Raw genomic sequence first — 22,519 nt, forward strand, 5'->3', positions numbered from 1 at the left:
AGACCAAACTGAAGCTTGCCCTTTTCATTGGACAGAACACCCCAGGTGTCCTTTCTTGTCCAAGAATGTATGGATATACTGGTTGCATGGTATTCCATGGGGTGATTCAACAATCTATCTTTTTTTTTTTTTTAAAGATTTATTTATTTATTTGAGAGAGAGAGAGAGAGAGCACGTGAGAGCGGAGAGGGCCAGAGGGAGAAGCAGACTCTCCGCCGAGCAGGGAGCCCGATGCGGGACTCGATCCCGGGACTCCAGGATCATGACCTGAGCCAAAGGCAGTCACTTAACCAACTGAGCCACCCAGGCGCCCCTCAACAATCTATCTTTAACCAGCCCTCTGTCATGAGACCTCTGGGCTGTTTCTCTTTTTTTTTTTTAAGATTTTATTTATTTATTTGACAGAGAGAGACACAGCGAGAGAGGGAACACAAGCAGAGGGAGTGGGAGAGGGAGAAGCAGGCTCTCCGCGGAGCAGGGAGCCCGATGTGGGACTCGATCCCAGGACCCTGGGATCATGACCTGAGCCGAAGGCAGTCGCTTAACTGACTGAGCCACCCAGGCGCCCCTCTGGACTGTTTCTAATCTTCTGCTAGTATAAATAACACCGCAGTAGACATCCCTGTCCATATGCATTTGAGCCTATGTGCAAATATTTCTGTAGAAAAGAGTCCTCCAGGGGCGCCTGGGTGGCTGAGTCAGTTAAGCGTCTGCCTTCGTCTTGGGTCATGGTCCCATGGTCCTGGGATCGAGCCCTGCATTGGGCTCCCTGCTCAGCGGGGAGTCGGCTCCTTCCTCTCCCTCCGCCCCTTCCCTCTGCTTGTGTTCTCTCTCTCTCTCTCAAATAGATAAATAAAATCTAAAAAGAAAAAAAAAAAGAGTCCTCCAAGTAACATTTCTGGGCCAAAAGGTGTACACATTAAAGTTTTTGAGAGATATTGCCAAGTTGTCCCCGTGAAAAGGCAGTGGACGCATCTGCACGTGATAGCGCTCTTCTCCCCACGTGGTCCCCATGATTAGGTATTATCAAGCTTTCTTACCTCTGCTAATCTGAGAAGTGAAAGATACTGTTTCATAGTTATTTTTTTAAGATTTCATATATTTGAGAGAGAGAGAGAGATAGAGCATCGTTGGGGGGGGGGTGGCGGACAGGGAGAGGCAGAGGGAGAAGCAGACTTCCCGCTGAGCAGGGAGCCTGATGCCTGGCTTGATCCCAGGACCCTGGAATCATGACCCTAGCCAAAGGCAGATGCTTAACTGACTGAGCCACCCAGGTATCCCTCTCTTATAGTTATTTTAACTTGCATTTCCCTTAATGTTGAAGGAGGCTGAACATCTTTTTGTACATTTAATGACCACTGTACTTCTGTATCCTTTGCTCATGTTTGCAGGGAAGGATCCACGTTAAATGGGCGTTCAAAATATGTGGCATTCTTGTAAGAGTAGAAAAGTGTTAGTCCTGGAATTATTCCATCTCGGGTCATACGGCCACTTGGTGGGCAGATTATGGAGAGGTTTTCATCTAGTGGAGAACTGGAATTTATTAGCATTTCAGATTATATTTAAGAGTTTCCAGAATTTGAATGCATTTTGATTTTCTACACATTGCTGCAATGATTTTCCTAGTGAAAAAGGTTTTGGAGTGACTATTTTCTTTGATTTCTGCAGCTTGTGATTGTGCCTTTTGAAATTTCCTTTTATATGCTTTTGGCTTGTTACAACGTTTGATTTTTATCCATTTTCATGACTCCTACAGATTGTGAACTGTATCAGCTGGGACTCTTTGGGGTGCAGTTCATAGTACTTCAACCCACGTTGACTTAGCTGATGGGAGGTTCTTGGCTCACGTTGCTGCAAAACCCAGGGGGTAGGCGGCTTCAGGCATGGCAGGATCAGTTTCTCAAATTATGTCCTCAGCAATCTGTCTCCGTTTCTGGGCCCTGCTTTCCTCTCTGTTGGCCTCACTGTCGGGAGCAAGTTGGCAAGTTGGTGGCAAGTTGCCCCCCGACCCCCACCCCAGGCCCATGTTCTACCTACTGAGGAACCCAATGGCAGAGTACCCTCCTGAGTTCACATACTTTTTCTGCAGAAGTGGGAAGGGTTTGGGGCGCCTGGGTGGCTCAGGTGGGTTAAATGTACAACTCTTCATCTCAGCTCAGGTCTTGAGCTCAGGTGGTGGGTTAAATGTACAACTCTTCATCTCAGCTCAGGTCTTGAGCTCAGGTGGTGAGTTCAAACCCCAGATGGGGTTCCACGCTGGGTGTGGAGTCTACTTAAAAAAATAAATAAGTTTAAAAAGTGGGAAGGGCTTTCCTTGGCTGATCTTAGGTCACACGCTATCTCTTACCCAATCCCCGTGGTCAGGATGGTTTCAGTGTTCTGATTGGCTAGTTTGGCTCATGTGACCACACTTGGAGCTGTTGGGTTTTTTTAGTCGCCCGGAGCTCAGGTCTGCGGGGCGTGGGAGGTGCTGCAGAGAAGGCATGGACGGTGGGCTGGCAAAACTAACAGTTCTGCGCTACAGAACCTTGCAACAACAGTATTCACTTGGTTCTTGGGTTTTGACTGTTGAGTTGCAGTCATTTGCTCTAATCTGTTACCACTTAATTTCATTATTGTAATGTTTTCTTTTATGGCTTTCCCCCATCTGTTTGGAGTCACACAAGTAATACGCAAATATATTCTTTTGGTTAAAGATCTTACTAACGTAGAAGTCTTCAGTGAAACATAAAGTCTCCCTTAACCGTACCTCCCATTCCCACACCCCGAAAGGAACCTCAGTTATGATTTGGTGTGCATCCTTCTAGACCTCTTTCTGTGCATTTACTAGCTACCTGTGTGGGTTTTGAATATTTTTAATTTTTAATGTTTAATTTAAAAATTTTAAAAATTACATTTTATGGCTCAGACATCAAACGCTTTATAAAAAAATCCTATGTGACAAGTCTCTCCTTCACCCCCGTCCCCATTCACTGAGTTCTCATCCCCCGCCCATAGGTACCATCTGTGATTAATTTCTTGTTTACTCCAGGGAGTTTTTATGCATGTGCGACCCATAACAAATATATTCAAATGTATGTTCTAAGTTGCTTTTTTCTTTTAACAGCAAGTCTTGGCCATTATTCCATACTGATGTGGATTTGTTTAACCATTTCACTCTTGATGGGCGTCATGTTTGTTTTCAATTGTTTCCTGTTATAAACTCTGCTACAACGTGATCCTTGGGCGAACATCCTTATGCACATGTGCCAGTATTTCTTTAGTTATATTCCTAGAAGTGGAAGTGCAAGTGCTGGGTCAAAGCATATGAACTTTTTTGCATTTTGATAGGATCTGCCAAATTGCCTTCCAAAAAGGCTCTGCTAATTTACACCACCACCGGCCGACAGTGGCTGAATGTACCCATCTTGCATCTTTGCCAATAATAAATATTATCCGTCTTTTACATGGTTGCCAATCTGGTGAATAAGAAAGGGTACCTTGTTTTAATGTGTATTTTCCTGCTGATTAGTGGGACTAGGCATCTCTTCCATGTGCTTACGTTTATTTCTGTGTGTGGCCTGTTCACTCCGAGAGGTGCCTGTTCACATGGGGGCAGTCTTTTTCTTTGCCAGTGACATTCATTTGTGCATTGATCAAATCACAACCGAAGACCTATTACATGCCAGACACTGTTCTAGGCGCTCAGGAATACAGAGGTCAACTGACACAAACCCTGCCCTCATGAAGCTCCCACTCCAGAAGCAGGAGACCAATAAAAAAGCCACAAGTAAAGACAGTATTGGCTGATGGTGGTAAGTGGAGACAGAGGAAGCAGGATAAAGGAAATTCTTTGATTGTCAAAGAAACTAGCTCCTTGTTCTAATAATATGTGTTATGTTAAATATTTTTTTCAGGCTGTCATTTGCCTTCTAAATACATCTAGAAATTTTGGTTGATGCAAAAAAAGTATTTTATGTGGCCAAATTTATAAATCTTTCCCTTTATGATTTTTTTTTCTTGGAAAGATTTTCTCCATCCTAAGATTATAAAAGCATTTGCCCAGGTTTTCTTCTGTGCCTTATGGATTTACTTATTCCATTTAAGTCTTTAATCCATCTGGAATTGTTTTCAGCATAAAGAGCAAGGAAGGGATCCAGCTAAATTGGTTAGCCAGTTGGCCCATGACCACTCGTTGAATAATCCATCTTTTCCTTGGGGATTTGAAATGGCATCTATAAAATGTATGAATTCTCCAGTGTATTTGGGTCTGCTTTTGCACTTTCTGTCTGTCCCTATGGCATACCAACTATTTAAATCACTATAACTTTATATTTATGACATTTGGAAAGGTTGACTCTTTGGACAAATTACCTAACTTCTCTGGGCCTCAGTTTCCACCTCTGTAAAAGGGGGATATCACCAAATTTGAAGGGTGGTTCTGAGAATGAATGAATGAATGGGCCGCTTTAGCTCAGGGGGCCAGGTAAGCCTCTTTTAGAAGGTAATGTTTGAGCTGAAATCTAATTGACAAGGAAGAGCATGCCTGTTAGAGGGAATAACAAAGGCAAAGGCCCTGAGGCAGGAACTAGTTTAGTGTGTGGCGGTTATCAGTGAGGAGCCTAGCGCTTCCGGAGGGGATTGAGCAGGGGCCGAGTGAACCCCTTGCGGAGGGGTTTGGCTGTCACCATAAAGGTACTGGGGAGCCACAGCGGATTGGGAGGGAGGGTGGAGCCTGTTGACTCTGCCCCTGTCCCCACAGTCGATGGAGTCGCAGGTGGAGGAGTGGTACCGCGAGGTGGGAGAGTTGCAGGCGCAGACCGCCGCCCTGCCACTGGAGCCGGCCAGCAAGGAGCTGGTGGGCGAGCGGCAGAACGCGGTGGGCGAGCGCCTGGTGCGCCTGCTCGAGCCGTTGCAGGAGCGCCGCCGCCTGCTGCTCGCCTCTAAGGAGCTGCACCAGGTGGCGCACGACCTCGACGACGAGCTGGTGAGGACCGGCGCGGGGACTGGGGCGGGGCCGGGGTAACGGGGAGGAGATGGTTGCGCGGTTGGGGCGGGATGGGAGGCCACGGGAGAGCCGGCGGGCCGGCGGGGGCGTGGAGGTTGGGAGTGGGGGCGGGGCCGTGGGACCTTGGCGAGTTCAAGGGCGGAGCTGGCTGGGAGACCTTCCCACTGACCTGCTGCTAGACTCAGTCGTCCAGGCCTTCCCGTACTCATTCACTCGTTCACTTATCCACTCATTCATTCCTTCGCTTTTTCGCATTTACTCACTTTCATTCATTCATTGATTTATTCATGAAGCCATTTAGTTATTCATTGACTCATCTTTATTCCTTCCTCCACTGATTTATTGCTATTCATTTATTCACTCGCCCCTCATTCATTCATTTCCTAATCCAGTCACTCGCTTCCTGATTTGCTCATTCATTCTTTCACTCACTGATTTGCTCATTCGCTTGATCCTTATGGGCCTAGCTCTGTACTTGGATGATGCTGGGGTCACAGGGGGGACCAAGACAGACCCCATTCCTGCCCATAGAGGGCTCAAGAGTCCAAAGGGGAAAACGGACTTATCTCCAGTGACAACCCAGGGTGATTAGGGCTGTGATGAGGGAGTTTAGGAGGCTGTGGGAGCTCAGAGGAGGCAACTGGCCAAGGTCCAAAGTCAGGGAGGATTTCCTAGAGAAGGGGATGTCTTGAGTTGGGACATGAAGGAAGAGTCCCCGTGATCCTGCTGAGGGGATTGCAGGACGCAAGACCTGCCCGTGCCAAGGACAGAGGTAAGTAAGCCTGAACCTGGCTTGAGTGCAGACAGCAAAACAGCGCAGCGAGAGAGGAGGCTGAAGAGAGGTGACCAGGCTCTTTGGTGAGGAAGGGTCTTAGATCCTATAAAGGTGGCTTACAGTTTAATTGGGATGCAGGGGTCCTTGGGTGCATTCTCCCCTTGACTTGCTCCCTGCATCCTCCCCAGGCATGGGTCCAGGAGCGACTGCCACTGGCCATGCAGACGGAGCGAGGCAGTGGTTTGCAGGCTGTCCAGCAGTACATCAAAAAGAACCAGGTGAGCAGAGCTAGGGTGAGGATGTGGGGTAGGACACATTTGGAAATACGTGAGAGAAAACAGCTCAAAGTGGTTAAAGCCAAAATTTGTTGGCTGTTGTGATTGAGAAGAGTGTGGACAGCAGGTATAGATGCATCCAGGTACTTCCATGATGTCATGAATCTCATAACTCCATTGTGTGTGTGTGCGTGTGTGTGTGTGTTTCTGTGTTAACTTTGTTCTCAGGCCAACTCTCTCCTCTCCTGATGGTAAAAGACCTCCAACAGATTCAAGTGTACATCCCACTTGAGAGAAGAGAATTTCTCTTTCTCAATAATTTCAGCAAGTCCCAGGGATAACTCTCATTGGCTCAGCTTGAATCACGTGCCCATCCCTAACTAATCATGGTGGCCAGGGATTTAAACTGTTCTGTTGGCCTGGTCTGGACTCAGGGCCCACTATTGGAACCTGCAGATGGAGTCAGCCTTCACTTAATTACATGGGCTGAGAAGGGAGACAAGGGAGTTCCCCAGAGGAAAGTCAGGGTGCCATGAGTAACAGTAAGGCGAATGGCTTATTGGACAAGGAAAAAGAAAAGCAACAAGTAGGAACTCAAAGCACCCATAGGGAGAAAGGACAGAGATGATCAGCGAAAGAGCGCAGACTCCTAATGGTGTCCACTCTACTCATGGTGGGGGAGCTCTTGAGCCCCTAAGATCTCTGGATCTCTGTTCACCTCCTGGGCCTCAGTTCCACATCTAAACAAGTAGAGCTGCTCTAGAGCAGTGGTTTTCAAATCACTTAGCAGAGGAACTTTCTGGACAAAGCAACTCCTTCACCGAAGCCCAGTGTAAGACACATGAGAGAGGAATACTACTACTACTACTAATTACACGTTGATTGAAGACTTACTGTGTGCCAGGTACGGTCATAGGAGGTTGTATGTAGGCTTTTTAAATTTAATCCCCACAATAACCCTATCAGATGGGTATTCTCATTACTCCCCTTTACCAAAAAATATGAGTTTCAGGGAGAATGGGCACTGAAGGATGGTGGGGAGGTGGGCTTACAAATGATTCTCAAAGGTTTTTGACCATGCTGCCCTAGCTGGAGTTCTTTAAGAGGCTGGAGGGGGTTTTTTAGCTTTCGCTTTTCTATTCTGATGAAAACACTCTTGGCTGTATTTTTTTTAATTTTATGTATTTATTTGAGAGAGAGAGTGCATGCGCATGCGCACGAGCAGGGGGGCGGAGAGGGGCAGGAGAAGGACAAGCAGACTCCGCGCTGAGTATGGACTTGATCCCAGGACCCTGAGGTCATGACCTGAGTGGAAGGCAGACGCTTAACAGACTGAGCCACCCAGGCACACCAGAAAACACTCTTGACTGTTGACAGTGTTGGGGACAAGTAGAACTGGCTCATCCTTTTCACGGTTGAGGGAAGCAATCAAGTGCACTTCATGCTTAACCCTGGGGGAGCTCCACTGTGCGTGCACAGGAGCACTGGATGCCCCGGATGGCTCGGAGCCAGAAGAGTAACAGCAGTTACTGTATTATATATTATATTGTATTATATAATATATATATTATAATATATATAACTATTATATAATACAGTTACTGTATTATCGTATTGACTGAGCACCTACTACGTGCCGGGCACAGTTCTGAGTGCTCCAGGGTACAACAGCCCCATGAGGTGGACATTAAGCACGCCACCCCCAGCCATGGGAAGTTGGCAAGTTCCCCAACCTCTCCGTGCCTCAGTTTCCCCGTCTGTAAAGTGAGACAGAGAACTGGAGCTGCAGCGAGGACTGGATGAGTGGCCACATCCTGCAAAGCCCTTGCTTAGCCAAGTGCCTGGCAGGTGGCAGGCGCTCAGGGTCACCTATTATCACCTCCATTTGCAAGTCAAGGAAACTGAGGCACAGGAGAAGCTAAGTAAGGTGTGCACCAACTACAGAGCTGGTTGAGGGAACCCTCGGGGCTGATGGAAGTGTTCCATATCCTGCCCTGGATACGCGGTGTACCCACGTGTAAATATGTTGACCTGTACCCGGAAGATGTGCACACCTCACTGCACGTGAGTTCTACACCCACTGCCCCCAGCAGCCTGATTCTCAGCCTGTTTCGGCCATTAGGGGGTATCTTACACCACCAGGCGGCTTGGTTGAGAGTACAGTGTCGGGAGCCTGTGTCCTGTGTGGCCCCCTTACTAACTGCTTGTTCCCCGGCGATGAACTGCGCCTCTCGGTGCCCGTTTTCCCACCGGCAACATGGGGGTGTGAGCGAGCGAGGAACGGCAAACTGCCTAAGCGGTGCCTAAGGCGGGGGGGGGGGGGTGGGGGGGCGATCTGCGGCGGCTTCTGATTACGTCGGTGGGCTGTGCGAGTCTCCGAGGCGCCCGAGGCCCCCCGCCGGGCCTTGGAGCGCCCCTCTCCACCCCCACCCCCACCTCCCGCCCCCAGGGCCTGCGGCGGGAGATCCAGGCGCACGGGCCGCGGCTGGAGGAGGTGCTGGAGCGCGCGGGCGCGCTGGCATCGCTGCGCAGCCCGGAGGCGGAGGCCGTGCGCCACGGCCAGGAGCAGCTGCAGGGCGCTTGGGCCGGACTGCGGGAGGCGGCCGAGCGGCGGCAGCAGGTGCTGGACGCCGCCTTCCAGGTGGAGCAGTACTACTTCGACGTGGCCGAGGTGGAGGCGTGGCTGGGCGAGCAGGAGCTGCTCATGATGAGTGAGGACAAGGGCAAGGTGCGCCCGGGCCGGGGGGTGTGGGGGGCCGGGGGGCGCTGGAGCCCGGGGCCGGCCGCTGCCGCCTCATCGCGGGCGCCATGTGCCCCCAGGACGAACAGAGCACCCTGCAGCTGCTCAAGAAGCACCTGCAGCTGGAACAGGGCGTGGAGAACTACGAGGAAAGCATCGCGCAGCTGTCGCGCCAGTGCCGGGCGCTGTTGGAGATGGGGCACCCGGACAGGTGGGCGGGAGGGGGGTGGTGGGATTGGGGCCGGGGGGGCGGGGCCAGTTCTTAAGGAATGATCCGGAAGGATCTGAAGCTTCACTATTGGAAATTGGGACACAGCCCGAAGTGGACCTTGGGGTGGGAGGGGCGCTCACTGCCAAGAGCTGGAGCCTTGGGATTTCAGCGTGTGGGTAGGGCGGCGAATGGAGGGGCAGTGCCCAGGGATGGTTGAGAGGGTGGGGCCAGGGGTATTGGGATTTCAGTGTAGGGGTGGGAGGTGATGTCTCAGACTGAGGAGAGAAGGAAGAGCTCAGGACAGGGAAGGGTCCTCTTCCTACCCAGTGTCTGGGAGGACAGAAAAGCTCGGAGTGCTGTGATTGGGCATAGCCTGATACCTCCCGGGTGGCCAGGCATGGGGCCTCCCTGAGGCCAGGAGTAGGGGCCATATCTGGGAGTCCTGGGCTAGGGGTGAGACCTGAGAGAGGGCACAGGGCTAGACCTCTGTCCTCCAGAGCCAGGAGACGGCCTGGAGGTGAGGTGGGTTGGCTGGGGACCCACGTAGGGAGTCAGCAGCCCCACCCAAGGTCCCTGGAGGGGCGGGGAGAGGGACCACAGAGAGGCTGGGGGAAGAGGGAGCAGTGAACTTGTCAAGCTTCGGGAAGCAAAGTTTTTCCCGGAGTGCTCAGCTGCAAGTATTGGGTTCACTGAATCCAAGCCTTGCAGAAAACAGAGGCCCCCGCGAAGGAGTCTGAGCAGATACTACTCCGGCTGAAGGTTCAGAGGACACACAGCCTTGCCCCGAGAGGGGGGCGTCAGGGGGTCACAGCTCTGTCCTGGAAGTCTCAGGGGGCTCTGCCCCTGCCCCTCCCTGTCCCCCATCAGCGAGCAGATCAGCCGGCGGCAGTCTCAAGTGGACCGTCTGTACGTGGCGCTCAAAGAACTGGGGGAGGAGCGCAGGGTGGGCCTGGAGCAGCAATACTGGCTGTACCAGCTCAGCCGCCAGGTGGACGAGCTCGAGCACTGGATCGCCGAGAAGGAGGTGGTGGCTGGCTCGCCTGAGCTCGGCCAAGACCTCGAGCACGTCACGGTGAGCATCGTTAGTAATACTATTGGTACCGGTGGCTACTGTGTATGCTACTAAGGTTCTCCGGGCCTCGGTTTCCCTAGCTGTAATGTGAGGATAACAACAGCCCCCACCGCCTGGCTCTTCTGTGAGCCCGAAGAGTCGCCCTGGCGTAAAGCGCTTAGGACAATACTCAGCACACACAGTGCCTAACAGAGGAAGTGTTAGTTGCTATCATCTGGTTGTTTGCTTGTTGTTGCTGTTATCGCTACAGAGTAAGTGCTCCTGAAGGGTTAGGTATTACTTTTCATCATGCCGGTCATCGCCAGCATGATTATTGTTACTCTTACCTGCTACAAGATGGTGGACTGGAGGGGGCTTGTGTGCGCAGGACCTTTGCCCATGCCGTATTCCCGGGGGCAGGTGCTGCAGGAGAAATTCTCAGAGTTCGCCAATGAGACGGGCACTGCAGGGCGGGAGCGGCTGGCGGCCGTGAACCAGATGGTGGATGAGCTGATCGAGTGCGGCCACACGGCGGCGGCCACCATGGCCGAGTGGAAGGACGGGCTGAACGAGGCCTGGGCTGAGCTGCTGGAGCTTATGGGCACTCGGGCCCAGCTGCTGGCTGCCTCTCGGGAGCTGCATAAGTTCTTCAGCGACGCCCGAGAGCTTCAGGGACAGATCGAGGAGAAGCGGAGGCGACTGCCCCGCCTGACCGCCCCGCCTGAGCCGAGACCCAGCGCCAGTTCCATGCAGCGGACCCTGCGCGCCTTTGAGCATGACCTGCAGCTCCTCGTGTCCCAGGTGGGCAGGTGGGAGGGCCTGGACAGCGTGGCCAAGGTGTGTTGGGCAGCAGAGCAGGCAAAAATCTGGCTGTAGAGCGGGTGGAAATTAGACAGTGGAGCAGGTGAAAACAGACCAGGGAACAGGCAGAAGCGAGATGATGGGGCAGGTAGAAAACCCACTGATTGCACGGTGCCTAGAAGTCAGACAGTGTCCGGAAAAGGTGGCGGAGTATGTCTGATAGAAATGAGACAGTGTTTCCAGTGGAGACTGGGCAGGGGTTCTCCTAGAAACTGTGAAGGGAATCTTACCCAAACCCAGATGGAGAGCCTAAAGGAAATTTCAGAGGCTTCAGAGAAATTTGGTGGTGAGGCAGATAGAAATTAGATAGCAGGTCTCTGATGGAAATCATATGACTTTCCTGCAAGAAATTTGATGGGGGTGGAAAGTAATGGACACGGCAACAGAGCTAATAGAAATCAGGCTGTGGATCTGACAGGAATTGGGAGGCGGATCTGAGAAATCAGATGGAAATGAGGCTGTGGGCGTAATAGAACTCCCACGGCCGAGGGAAATTGGGCTTCCGGTCCAGCGGACGGCAGAAACAGGACAGTCATCTTTATGTGAACAGGCAGAGAGATTGATAGTGATTAGGTGGTGGATCTGATAGAAAGAGGGTGGTCACTCCAAAAGAAATCAGGCAGTTGAACCAGTAGAGAGTGAGCAGTGGGTCTGCTAGAACTCACGTGGCAGAACCAATAGAACTTGAGCAGGAGACCCAATAGGAACTGAGTAGCCATTCTGAAGGAAATTGGGCGGTAGGTAGTGATAAGAGGGACACAGTTGTGGGATCATGAGGGTGCGGGCTCCTGGCACCCGGCCAGCCGATGGAAGGAGGACGGAGCCTGGACCCCATGGAGGGACCCCCCTGATGGGGGAAGAAGGGCAGAGCCTGGACCCCATGGAGGGCCCCAGGGCTGGACCTGGCATCCCCTGCAGGTGCGGCAGCTCCAGGAGGGGGCAGCCCAGCTGCGGACGGTGTATGCCGGGGAGCACGCAGAGGCCATTGCCAGCCGGGAGCAGGAGGTGCTGCAGGGCTGGAAGGAACTGCTGACCGCCTGTGAGGACGCCCGCCTGCATGTCAGCTCCACGGCCGATGCCCTGCGATTCCACAGCCAGGCCCGTGACCTGCTCTCCTGGATGGATGGCATCGCCAGCCAGATCGGGGCAGCCGACAAGCCCAGGTGCCGCTCCTCCCCCCTCGAGCTTCCTACCTGCCGCCTCCAGCTCATCAGCTGCCCCCTTCCCATGACAAATCACAATAGCCAATAACTGGGTGGCACCTGGGTGGCAGGCACTGTACTAAATGCTTCATGTGTGTTAGGACCCCTTGTCAGGCCTGGCCTTGGTGCCTCAGAGCGCAGGGCATCCTCCTGCCTTCTGGTCTTCCCAGTTGCCCACCACTGCCCTCCCCGTGGGATGGGTTTGCAGCCAGGATAGGGACAGCGACGTGTGGGACTGTATTTGTGGCTTAACCTAGTGGGTAGTGGGCACTGATGAAGTGATGGTGAGTTGGGTGAAGTTTTGGGGGAAAGGTTTTCCAGGTGGAGGGATCAGCAAGTGCAAAGACCCTGAGGTAGATTGTGGTCATGCGTGTTTGAGGAAGAGCCAGACCATCATTATGGCTGGACGGAGTGAGTGAGGTGGGGGAGTTAGCGGAAGGTCACTCCAGATGCCCTGTGGCAAAGAGTAAGGAGAGCAAAGGGTAGAAATAGGTGGACCAGGAGGCCGCTGCTATATCCAGGTGAGAGGTGGGGGTGGCTTGGTCTAGTGTGATGGTTGTAGAGATGGGGAGAAGTGATTTATTTTAGGGATTAACATCTTTTCATTACAAAAAATTTCAAATATACCCAGAAGTAGCAGTAACAGTTAGTGACCCCCTCCCCATGTGGAGAGTAAACAGCCATCAACATCTGGCCCATCTTCTTTCATCTGTATGCTCCCCGCTTCCCGACTCCCCCACCACCCCTTGCTGAGTTCTTTTTTTTTTTAAGATTTTATTTATTTATTTGACAGAGACACAGCAAGAGAGGGAACACAAGCAGGGGGAGTGGGAGAGGGAGAAGCAGGCTTCCCGCAGAGCAGGGAGCCTGATGTGGGGCTCGATCCCAGGACCCTGGGATCATGACCTGAGCCGAAGGCAGACGCTTAATGACTGAGCCACCCAGGCACCCCTCACTGAGTTGTTTTATTTTATTTTATTTTTTAAAGATTTTTATTTATTTGAGAGAGAGAGAAAGAGAGAGAGCATGAGAGGGGGTAGGGTCAGAGGGAGAAGCAGACTCCTTGCTCATCAGGGAGCCCGATGTGGGACTCGATCCCGGGACTCCATGATCATGACCTGAGCTGAAGGCAGTCGCTTAACCAACTGAGCCACCCAAGCACCCCTCACTGAGTTCTTTTAAAACAAAATCTCAGGTTTCACATCATTTTGCAGGGTGTTTTAAAGTTATAAATGTCCAATGTGACTGATGGATTAGCTTCAGGGGCTGAGAGAAAAAAAAAAAGAGGAGTTATGGATGAATGATGAGTGAATTTACTGAGATGGAGAACTTCAGGGGAGGGCACTTTTAGGAAATAGGAGAGAATCAGAGAGATCATTCTAGACATACCAAGTCTTAGGTAGGCATCATTATAAGGCGGGACCTTCAGAAATAAGTTTGGACCAAAGGAAAAGAAAAAAGTTTGGACGTATTAGGTCTTATAAAGTGATACTTGCTGACTAGTGGGACCTTCAGAAATTTGGGATTTGTTTCGACATATGATAGCTGAGAACAGTCCAGTGGTTATATAATGCAAGCCATAAATGTGAGCCACATACAGAATTTAAGATTTTCTTGTACCGGCATCAAAAAAAGTACAAAGAAGCAAGTGAAAATTAATTTTAGTAATTCATTTTGTTTAACCCTGTATGCCCTAAATATTATCACTTCAACATGTAGTCAAAATTAAAATTACTGAGGGGCGCCTGGCCGGCTCAGTCGGTAGAGCATGTGACTCTTGATCTTGGAGTCATGAGTTCAAGCCCCACGTTGGGGGTAGAGTTTACTTTTAAAAAAATTTTTAAATATTTTTTAAAAATAAAAGTATCGAGATATTTTACCGTCCTCAAAATATGGTGTGTACTTTACATTTCCACACTAGTTCACACTAGCCACATTTCAAGTGCTGCGTTGCTTACCCATGTCTCGTGGCTACCTACCATTTGGATAGCACAGACGTAGAATGTTCAGATCACTGACTAGTGGAGCCTTCAGACGTATGGCTTTAAAAAAAATTAGGAAAAAAAAATGGACCTTGAAATCTGAGGCTAGAATCATCAAAGTGTGACATTCTAGCACCTTGGAAAAAGTTGGAATCACTGAGTCAGTGAAGAAACTTGGGCCCTCAGAACCTGGTCTGAGAAGGTGGGTGTCATGTCCCAAGATGCTCAGGAATTGGGGCTCCTCGGGAGTTGCATCTGTCAGGGCGGCTACCTGAGACTCAGATTCCCACCCCTGGCCACCACCGTAGGGACGTGTCGTCAGTAGAGGTGCTCATGAACTACCACCAGGGCCTGAAGACGGAGCTGGAGGCCCGGGTGCCCGAGCTGACAGCCTGCCAGGAGCTGGGGCGCTCTCTGCTGCTCAACAAGAGTGCCATGGCTGATGAGGTGGGAAGGGGCACCGCCGGGGGTCCCCCTCTGCCCTCCGTCCCCATTGCGGTGGGAGCCGTCCTTGACGCCTTTCCTACCCTGTGCGCCACTCCCAGATCCAGGCACAGCTGGACAGGCTGGGAACCAGGAAGGAAGAGGTGTCAGACAAGTGGGACCGCCATTGGGAATGGCTGCAGCAGAGTGAGTGGGGGCCCAGACACACGGGGCTCAAGGGCACAGGGACGCGCTCCCGCGGGTTTAGAAAGGCCCGGAGGGTGACGCAGCATGTAGGTGCCCTGCACCAAACATGAAGGCCTGGGAGGGTGGACAGGAGGACTGCCTTGCCTTTGAATCCTGGTGGCAGACACCTAGGGGAGAAGCCGGGGCCCTCAGAGATACGCTCAGCCCCCCTCAGAGTGGTCAGGGCTGGGAGACAGGAAGCCGGAGGGCGTGGAGGGCCAGAGAAAACAGCCAGCGCCCTGTGAGGGGCCCGCAGGTGCCGCCCCCATCACTCTTACCCCCAGTGTCTCCCCTCAGTGCTGGAAGTGCACCAGTTTGCCCAGGAGGCCGTGGTGGCCGATGCCTGGCTGACCGCCCAAGAGCCGGTCCTGCAGAGCCGGGAGCTGGGCAGCAGCGTGGACGAGGTGGAGCAGCTTATCCGGAGACACGAGGCATTCCGCAAAGCGGCTGCCGCCTGGGAAGAAAGGTTCAGCTCCCTGCGGCGCCTGACCACGGTCAGCACCCCAGACCCTGCCCCAGCCACCCCCACGCCCAGCCCTCTGTGTGAGACACAGACTCAGCACTGTGTTGAGACTGATCCTTACTGGGCTCCCAGTCCAGTGGGGGAAAAGGGAACAGCCCTGTCACCAGACAGTGACAGCCCAGGGCTAGGATGAGGGAGACACAAGGGGCTGTGGGGGAGCCCAGAAGCGCTTGTCCTGGCTTAGGGGGCTCTGATCTGAGACTTGAAGAATGAGGAGAGAGGTCCTGGGTTGGGGGGACATTCAGGAAGGAGGCAATGGGGGTCAGAAAGGCACCTAGAGAAAGTGATGATTTAGCCTATTCTTAAAAGAACACTAAATGCCAAGGAAAACAGGAATTAAGTTTCCAGCAGGGAAAAGCGTGGGCTCAGGCCTGCACAACCTTGCTTTTTCAATAATAGAAACTACTAAACTGAGCGGGGGAGGCAGACGACCCAGAGGCGTCTTCCCAGACCGCCCCCCCACACACACACGCCCCTCTACCTGACCCTGGCCCCTCCGTTCCCAGATAGAGAAACTCAAGGCGGAACAGAGCAAGCAGCCCCCCACCCCCCTGCTGGGGCGCAAGTTTTTTGGAGACCCCACGGAACTGGCGGCCAAGGCAGCGCCCCTCCTGCGGCCAGGGGGCTATGAGAGGGGTTTGGAGCCCCTGGCTCGCCGGGCCTCGGACACACTGTCGGCGGAGGTGCGGACCCGGGTGGGGTACGTGCGCCAGGAGCTCAAGCCCGAGCGCCTCCAGCCGCGCATCGACCGGCTGCCGGAGATCCCGGGGAGGGTGGAGCCCCCGGCCCCGCCGGCCGCACCAGAGGATGCGGCGGAGACTCCCGGGGCCCTCGCGGCAGCGGAGCAAGTCCGGCCGCGGCCGGAGCGCCAGGAGTCAGCTGACCGCACGGAGGAGCTGCCCAGGAGGCGGCGACCGGAGCGGCAGGAATCGGCCGATCAATCCGAGGAGGCTGCGCGGAGGCGGCGGGCAGAGCGGCAGGAGTCTGCGGAGCACGAGGCGGCACATAGCCTCACCCTGGGCCGCTACGAGCAGATGGAGCGGCGGCGCGAGCGGCGGGAGCGGCGGTTGGAGAGGCAGGAGTCCAGCGAACAGGAGACGCCGACCAGAGGAGAGCTGGCCAAGGGGTGAGGCCCCCGTGTGCCCGGGGAGTGAGGGAAAGGGGACGCAAAGAGTTCCTGGAGCCACGCAGGCCCAGTGGGGAGGGCGTCCAGGGCTCAGAACTGCTTAAGATACTGTCCTGGTACCCGTTTTGCAGGGGGGTAAGCTGGGGCTGGAAGAGGTTAGGAGAGGTACCTCTTGTCCCACAGCTAGGTGGCCTGGGCAGGAATTTTGTCCCCTCTGTCCCGCAGTTTCTCTACTGGGCTAGTGGTGGAACCATCTTCTCCCTGATCAGATGTAAGACCCTTTATCGCAGTCTCAACCTTATAAACCCAGGAGGCTTTTGTCATCTCCATTTTGTGGATGGGGACCCTAAGGCTCAGAAAGGGCAAATCACTCAGTTTGGATGAAGCAGGACTGGAACCCAGGCCTTGCAGACCTCAGTGTTAACCAGAGTGTGAGGAGCAGATTGATCCAATCAGCTGCATCCCCAGAAAGAGGCCTTGGTTCAAATAGGTTTGGAGACAATGACTTCTTGACTCCTTTTTAATTTTGTATATCATGAACAGTTGCTGAGTCCCCATTCATGTGTGGTTTGTGCTAGGGACAGCAGTGACCAAACCAGCCTCAGCCCTGCTTTCATGGAGATCACAGTCCAGCGGGGGAAACAGACTTGTCACTTGATAGTGATGACCCAGAATGATCGGGGCCGGGATAGGGCAAGTCCAGGGGGTTTGGGAGCTCAGGGGGTGGGTGAAAAAAGGCAGTATAATGTTCAAAGGCTGGAAGGCACCAGTCTGCATTTTTCTCCGGTTAAAACTCAAAGGAAAGGTTCTGTCCTCCATTCAGCAGACATGTCATGCCCCAAGTACCTATGGTGTGTAAGGCATGCATCTCAGAAAGGCAACTGCAGAAGTGGACAGGGACCTGACATCTCAGGCTAAGAGGTGGAGGCTCCTCCAGCCAACCAGGCTGGTCCCTGGGAGAGGGCACCCCAGTTCCATTGGGTCTTTCGGCCTCCCCCTCCCAGGAAGGCCACCCTGGCTGACATTGTGGAGCAGCTGCAGGAGAAAGAAGCAGGCCCAGGGCTCCCTGTTGGGGTAAGTTGAGCCTCAGAATGGGTGGGGGTATGGGGAACCCTCTCCTCAGGAGCAGGAACCAGGACCCAGAAACACCAATGCCTAGCCCTGCTTGCCCCGGATCTGAACCCTGTAGAGATTCTCAGGGGATGCTGGAGAGGTCCCCCAGATGCCTCCCACAATCTGAAAATTTCTCCTTTAGAAAGATAAGGCCACCAGCCTAAGGAGACTCCTACCCCCTCTACACACAGACTCCACACTCTTCCCACATCTGTCCTGGGGTCTCAGATATCCTCACAGACAGACAGACACACACACACACACACAGAAGTCCCAGATTCCTCCTACAACAGCTCGGACACCAACCTGCCTGCACCCCCACCTCCATAGAGCTAGCGCTTTCCTCCCCAAGATCGAGAGCGATTCCAAACCTAGGAATCCTGACAGTCTCACTCCCAACACCGATGGGGCCCCTAAAAGTTAAGCCTCCAGCCCTGAGGTCCTCCCATACTCGCCTCCAAGACAGATGGGACCCCCAGACCCGTGAGTCCCCCCAGACAGATGGCCCCAACAGCCCCCCTATGGACAGCACCCCTCTCCCCCCCTCCCTTCACACAGCCGTCGCTGCCTCAGCCTCGCGAGCTTCCCCCAGGCCGCCTGCCCAACGGGCTTGAGCCGCCCGAGCGGACACCTCGGCCGGACCGGCCGCGGGCGCGGGACCGGCCCAAGCCGCGACGGCGGCCGCGGCCCAGAGAGGGTGGTGAGGGCGGGGGAAGCCGGCGCTCGCGCTCCGCCCCGGCCCAGGGCGGCTCCGCCCCCGCGCCTCCGCCACCGCCCACTCACACAGTGCAGCACGAGGGCTTCCTGCTGCGCAAGCGCGAGCTCGACGCTAACCGCAAGTCGTCCAACCGGTGAGCGTGTGGGCGGGGTTTTGGAAGGCGGGTCCCAAGCTCAGAGTATCCAATAAGTGAATAGCTGGGGCCTGAGGGGGGGGGTGGTACTAAATTTCAGGGAATCCAACGGGTGGCGGGAGTAGGCGGGGCCTGAAGAGGGGCGGGGTTTAACGTCAAAGACTCAAATCTGTAAACTGGAGGAGCGGGACCTAAACTTAGTGTGTCCAATGGGCGAGGGGGTGGCGCTTAGGTGGGAGCCGGATCGGAAGAAAATGTTCCGAGTGCAAATAAGTTGCAAATCCAAACTCATAGCAATCAGTTCAGGAGTTAACTAGAGCTAAGAGCCAGTTGGACATGGGGTCCGGTCTACAGGGTTCCAGTGGCTTGTGAGGTGGAGCGTGGAGAGGTCATCCAACCAATGAATGGGGTGGGTCCTCCGAGTTTCAAATTGTTGCTGGGGTGGGCGGGAGAGGTCCGAAAAAGGGCAGAGCCCGAGCCCGAGGTCTGAGGTGGGGGGCACATATAGGGGTCCAAAGAGTGATGTGTTTACTCTTGGAGTGATGCTCATGGTTGTCCAATTGCTCCAATTGGGAGGCAGAATCTGGGGAGAGGTGGAGCCAAAAAGGGAAGCGTTGGCCAATGAGCAGAGTGAGGCCTAGACCCAAGATATTATGTGAAATGGGCAAGACAGGTTGAGATTTTGCCTTGAGGCAGTCTTTCTTCCTTGCGGTGAGGCCAAGGTGGTAATAAAGGGGCACCTAGGGTGTATTTCACTCTTGAGAGACTTCCTCCTCCACTGAGGCTTTGGCTGAATGGGGAGATAGGAAGACACTGGACCAACAGATCTCCTTTCAGGGGATTCCATGGTGGGTGGAGGAGGGGCAAGGAACATGCCCAAGCAAAGGCTTATGTAGAAGACCGCTTAAGTCTTGCCTTCAGGAAATTGAGCAAGGGGTGGGGGGATATGGAAGGGCAACCCCAGCAGGCTTGGAACCGAGAGTCTTAGATTCTCCCCTCAGCTCAGGAACAGCCATTAAGGAAGAGCACCCCAGACATAGGGCCCAACTAGGACAAAGGCCCAGAGGAAGGAAGGGTCAGGCCTCTTCAGCCATGAAGGGTGTTAATGAAGAGTTCCCAGGCAGAGTGCTGTGACTCTGCCTTGAGCCCCATATCGTCGCCCCAGGTCGTGGGTGAGCCTGTACTGCGTGCTCAGCAAGGGGGAGCTGGGCTTCTACAAGGACGCCAAGGGCCCGGCGTCTGGGGGCACACACGGCGGGGAGCCACTGCTCAGCCTGCACAAGGCCACCAGCGAGGTGGCTAGTGACTACAAGAAAAAGAAGCACGTCTTCAAGCTCCAGTGAGCCCCCCAATGGGCAAGAGGGAGGGATCCTAGGCCCAACTTCCCCCTCCCAGCAATACCCTGCTCCCCTGGAGGCTTGTTGGTGGACGGGTGGGCCGGGCCCCTGCCCCAGATTCCCCAAGTCCTGTGTCCCCTCCTACAGGACCCAGGATGGCAGCGAGTTTTTGCTCCAGGCTAAAGATGAGGTGAGATCTGGTCCTTTCTCTCCCCTGTCCGGACCTCAAGAATTACCTGGCTAGCTGGTTCCTGGCCCAGAGCGGTGGAGCTGTGAGCCAGAAACACAAGCCAGAGTCACCAGGCTGTGATGGGAAAGCCCACTGGCGTGAGATCACAGAGGAAGTTCCTAACTTATGGGGGGGGAGGGGAGGAAGGGCAGGGATCAGGAGGGCTGCCTGGAGGCCCCCGGACAACGTCCAACCTCCTTGCCTTGGCCTCTGAGATGACACTGGAAAGATAAGAGGTGGGAGTTAGCTAAAAAGGGATGATAGAGGCAGAGAGAACTGCCAAGTGCAGAGAACCAGAGGTGTGGAAACGCAAAACATTAACTGTGCTGGTGGAGGGTTCAAGGAGGAAGGATCCCAGAAAGGTTCCCAGGGGCTGGATCTCAGAGCACTGTGGGCCATTTGGAGGAGGTTGGAGTTTGTCCTGAAGGCATTGGGGAGCCATGGCAGACTTTTGAGCAAGATTGGGGGTGCTGGAGATTACAGCGATGTATAAGAAAGATCCTTTGGCAACAATGTGCAGGGTAGACTGGGGGGATGGAGAGGGGAGGTGTGGAGCCCAGGAGGCAACCAGGACAGGGACCCACGTGGGAAAGTACAAGGCTGGACCCCAGCTGGCCTGTGGGAGGAGAGGGAGTGGCTGAGGGTGAACCTTGGACTGGGGCTAAGGGGAGGGGTCGGGGAGGAGAAGCAGGCGTGGTGGTGGTTTAAAGAGATGTTGAAAATAATGCTTGTTATCTCATTCATCCTTACAAGAGGCTCTGGAGTAGGCCTGTATTCTCTCCATGTCTTCTTATTTTCAAAATGGGGATAAAAATAGTTTTCCATTCTAGAGTTCTTGTGAGAAGTAAGTAAGTTGATACATACAGCGCCACTTCCGTGGCCTGGTGAATGTCAGTGCTCTATAAACGTCTGCTAATGTTACTGGTTTTTTGTTGTTGTTTATCTCTATAGTGGGAATTTGATATAATCCTGTTGCATAGGATTAAGTGAACTAACCCGAAGCACTTAGAACAGAGCTTGGAACATACTAAGGGCTATATAACTGTTTGCATTATTATTATTAACCCATTTAAGATCGGGAAGCTGAACTTCAGAGGGCAGTCCAATTGCAGGCTCATCTCTTACACAGCCTCTCTTCTTCCAAATCCGGACTCTGTGCCCTGTTTCTCTCTCTAGGAGGAGATGAACGGCTGGCTGGAGGCTGTGGCCGCTTCCGTGGGAGAACACGCGGAGATCGCCCGCTGGGGACAGACACTACCCACCACGTCCTCTACAGACGAGGGCAACCCCAAGCGAGAGGCGGGGGAGCGCAGGGCCAGCGGGCGCCGGAAGTGACTTCCCAGCCCCTGGGCCTGACACACATCCCCGCCCCTTCTCTCCGCACTGTGGGCACAAAGACACTTTCTCTTCCGCAGGGGCAGGAGCCCCTGGTTCCACCGCCACTGCGGACGCGCCAAGATGGGCACTGGAAAGGAGGGGACTTCTGCACTCCAGGAAGTGGTGGGGGGATTGCTGCCCCTATAGCCATATCTCGGCCCCTTCCTGCTCGCCACCCCACCCCAGGTGCTGGGGCTCCATTATTTTTATGCAATAACTGAGTTGGGGGGGGCGGGTAAAGGGGCCAGCTGAGCCAAGCCCCCTGCCCGGATCTCCAGATCTTGCCCCAAGAAGCTGGGGTGGTAAGGGGCGATAATTCCTGCCCCCCCTCTCCGCCCTAGGGATGGGCACGGGGCCGCTGGTGAGGTCCCCTGGACCATCCAGGGTGCTAGGGGGTGGGGAGGGGACGCCTCCTCCCCGCCTTTACCTCACTTCCAATGCTGCCTTGATCTCTGTCTGGGAAGGTGGAATGAGGGGGCCTTGGCCCCTACACTCCGCCGTCTCAGAGCCATGCGGTTAATTCCTGAGTTTATTTTTGCAAAACGTCGACCTCCTCCTCCCCCGCCCCGCATCCGCGAAGGCTTTTAATGGGAGGGGCGTCAAAGCTCAAAACTGCCTTCCTCTCTCCTCCCCCCTCCAGCTGTAAATGCCACTTTGTGAGGGGAGGGGCGAGGGGAAGCCCTCCCCCCCTGCATGCTTCTGGCAGGAGCACCTCCCTAGGGAGTGGGGGAACCGGGTTGTGGGCAGCCCCCATGGCCGCCTGGAGGAGCCGCTGGGGCCCGGGGATGTGGGGCGGTGTGGCAGGCGCACACTGTATGTACCTATAATAAATCCTTTGGCTTTGACGGTCTATGCCTGTTTTTTCGCGTTTCATGGGCTGCGCCTGGGAGGATGTGTGGGGCGGGGTGGAGGGGGCGGCGCAGGGAAAGACTGTGGCTGCAGAGAACATTTAGATGTCCTCTCGGTGTGTACTAATTTCGGGATCTAAACACATGTCCCCGATGAAACACCTAGATTCTATTCTTAAAATGGGAACCAGGAGGATAGAGGAGTTTCGCTAGCCCTTGTATCTAAACTTCCCCAAAGGGGCCTTGCAGTACGCCCCGTCCAGCACAGGAAAGGCGGGTCCCTTTAAGGAGGCGGAGAGTTTAACTGCGACGGGTGAGCTCTTTGTCCAATCGCTGGCGGCTCCGGGAGTCTCCAGGCCAAT

General features: G+C 54.0%; 1 protein-coding gene across 4 annotated transcripts in view; it reads left to right on the forward strand.

The window, feature by feature from the left end:
- SPTBN4 (spectrin beta, non-erythrocytic 4) overlaps positions 1-22,154 on the forward strand; it is a 73,235-nt gene extending 51,081 nt beyond the window's left edge. For all 4 annotated transcript variants that reach the window (XM_081806887.1, XM_081806888.1, XM_081806889.1 and 1 more), the window contains 16 exons: positions 4,742-4,966; positions 5,951-6,040; positions 8,487-8,765; positions 8,858-8,988; positions 9,856-10,060; positions 10,460-10,840; positions 11,819-12,063; positions 14,393-14,531; positions 14,630-14,714; positions 15,051-15,247; positions 15,783-16,402; positions 17,407-17,476; positions 18,074-18,366; positions 19,532-19,705; positions 19,851-19,893; positions 21,109-22,154. In XM_081806887.1, the coding sequence (XP_081663013.1) occupies positions 4,742-4,966; positions 5,951-6,040; positions 8,487-8,765; positions 8,858-8,988; positions 9,856-10,060; positions 10,460-10,840; positions 11,819-12,063; positions 14,393-14,531; positions 14,630-14,714; positions 15,051-15,247; positions 15,783-16,402; positions 17,407-17,476; positions 18,074-18,366; positions 19,532-19,705; positions 19,851-19,893; positions 21,109-21,267 (3,336 nt within the window). In that variant the 3' untranslated portion in view covers positions 21,268-22,154. The remainder of the gene's footprint in view (positions 1-4,741; positions 4,967-5,950; positions 6,041-8,486; positions 8,766-8,857; positions 8,989-9,855; positions 10,061-10,459; positions 10,841-11,818; positions 12,064-14,392; positions 14,532-14,629; positions 14,715-15,050; positions 15,248-15,782; positions 16,403-17,406; positions 17,477-18,073; positions 18,367-19,531; positions 19,706-19,850; positions 19,894-21,108) is intronic.
- The last annotated feature ends 365 nt before the right edge of the window (positions 22,155-22,519 follow it).

The sequence above is a fragment of the Leptonychotes weddellii genome, chromosome 16, assembly GCF_054177405.1.
Source record: "Leptonychotes weddellii isolate Sample4059 chromosome 16, ASM5417740v2, whole genome shotgun sequence".
Classification (NCBI taxonomy): Eukaryota; Metazoa; Chordata; class Mammalia; order Carnivora; family Phocidae; genus Leptonychotes; species Leptonychotes weddellii.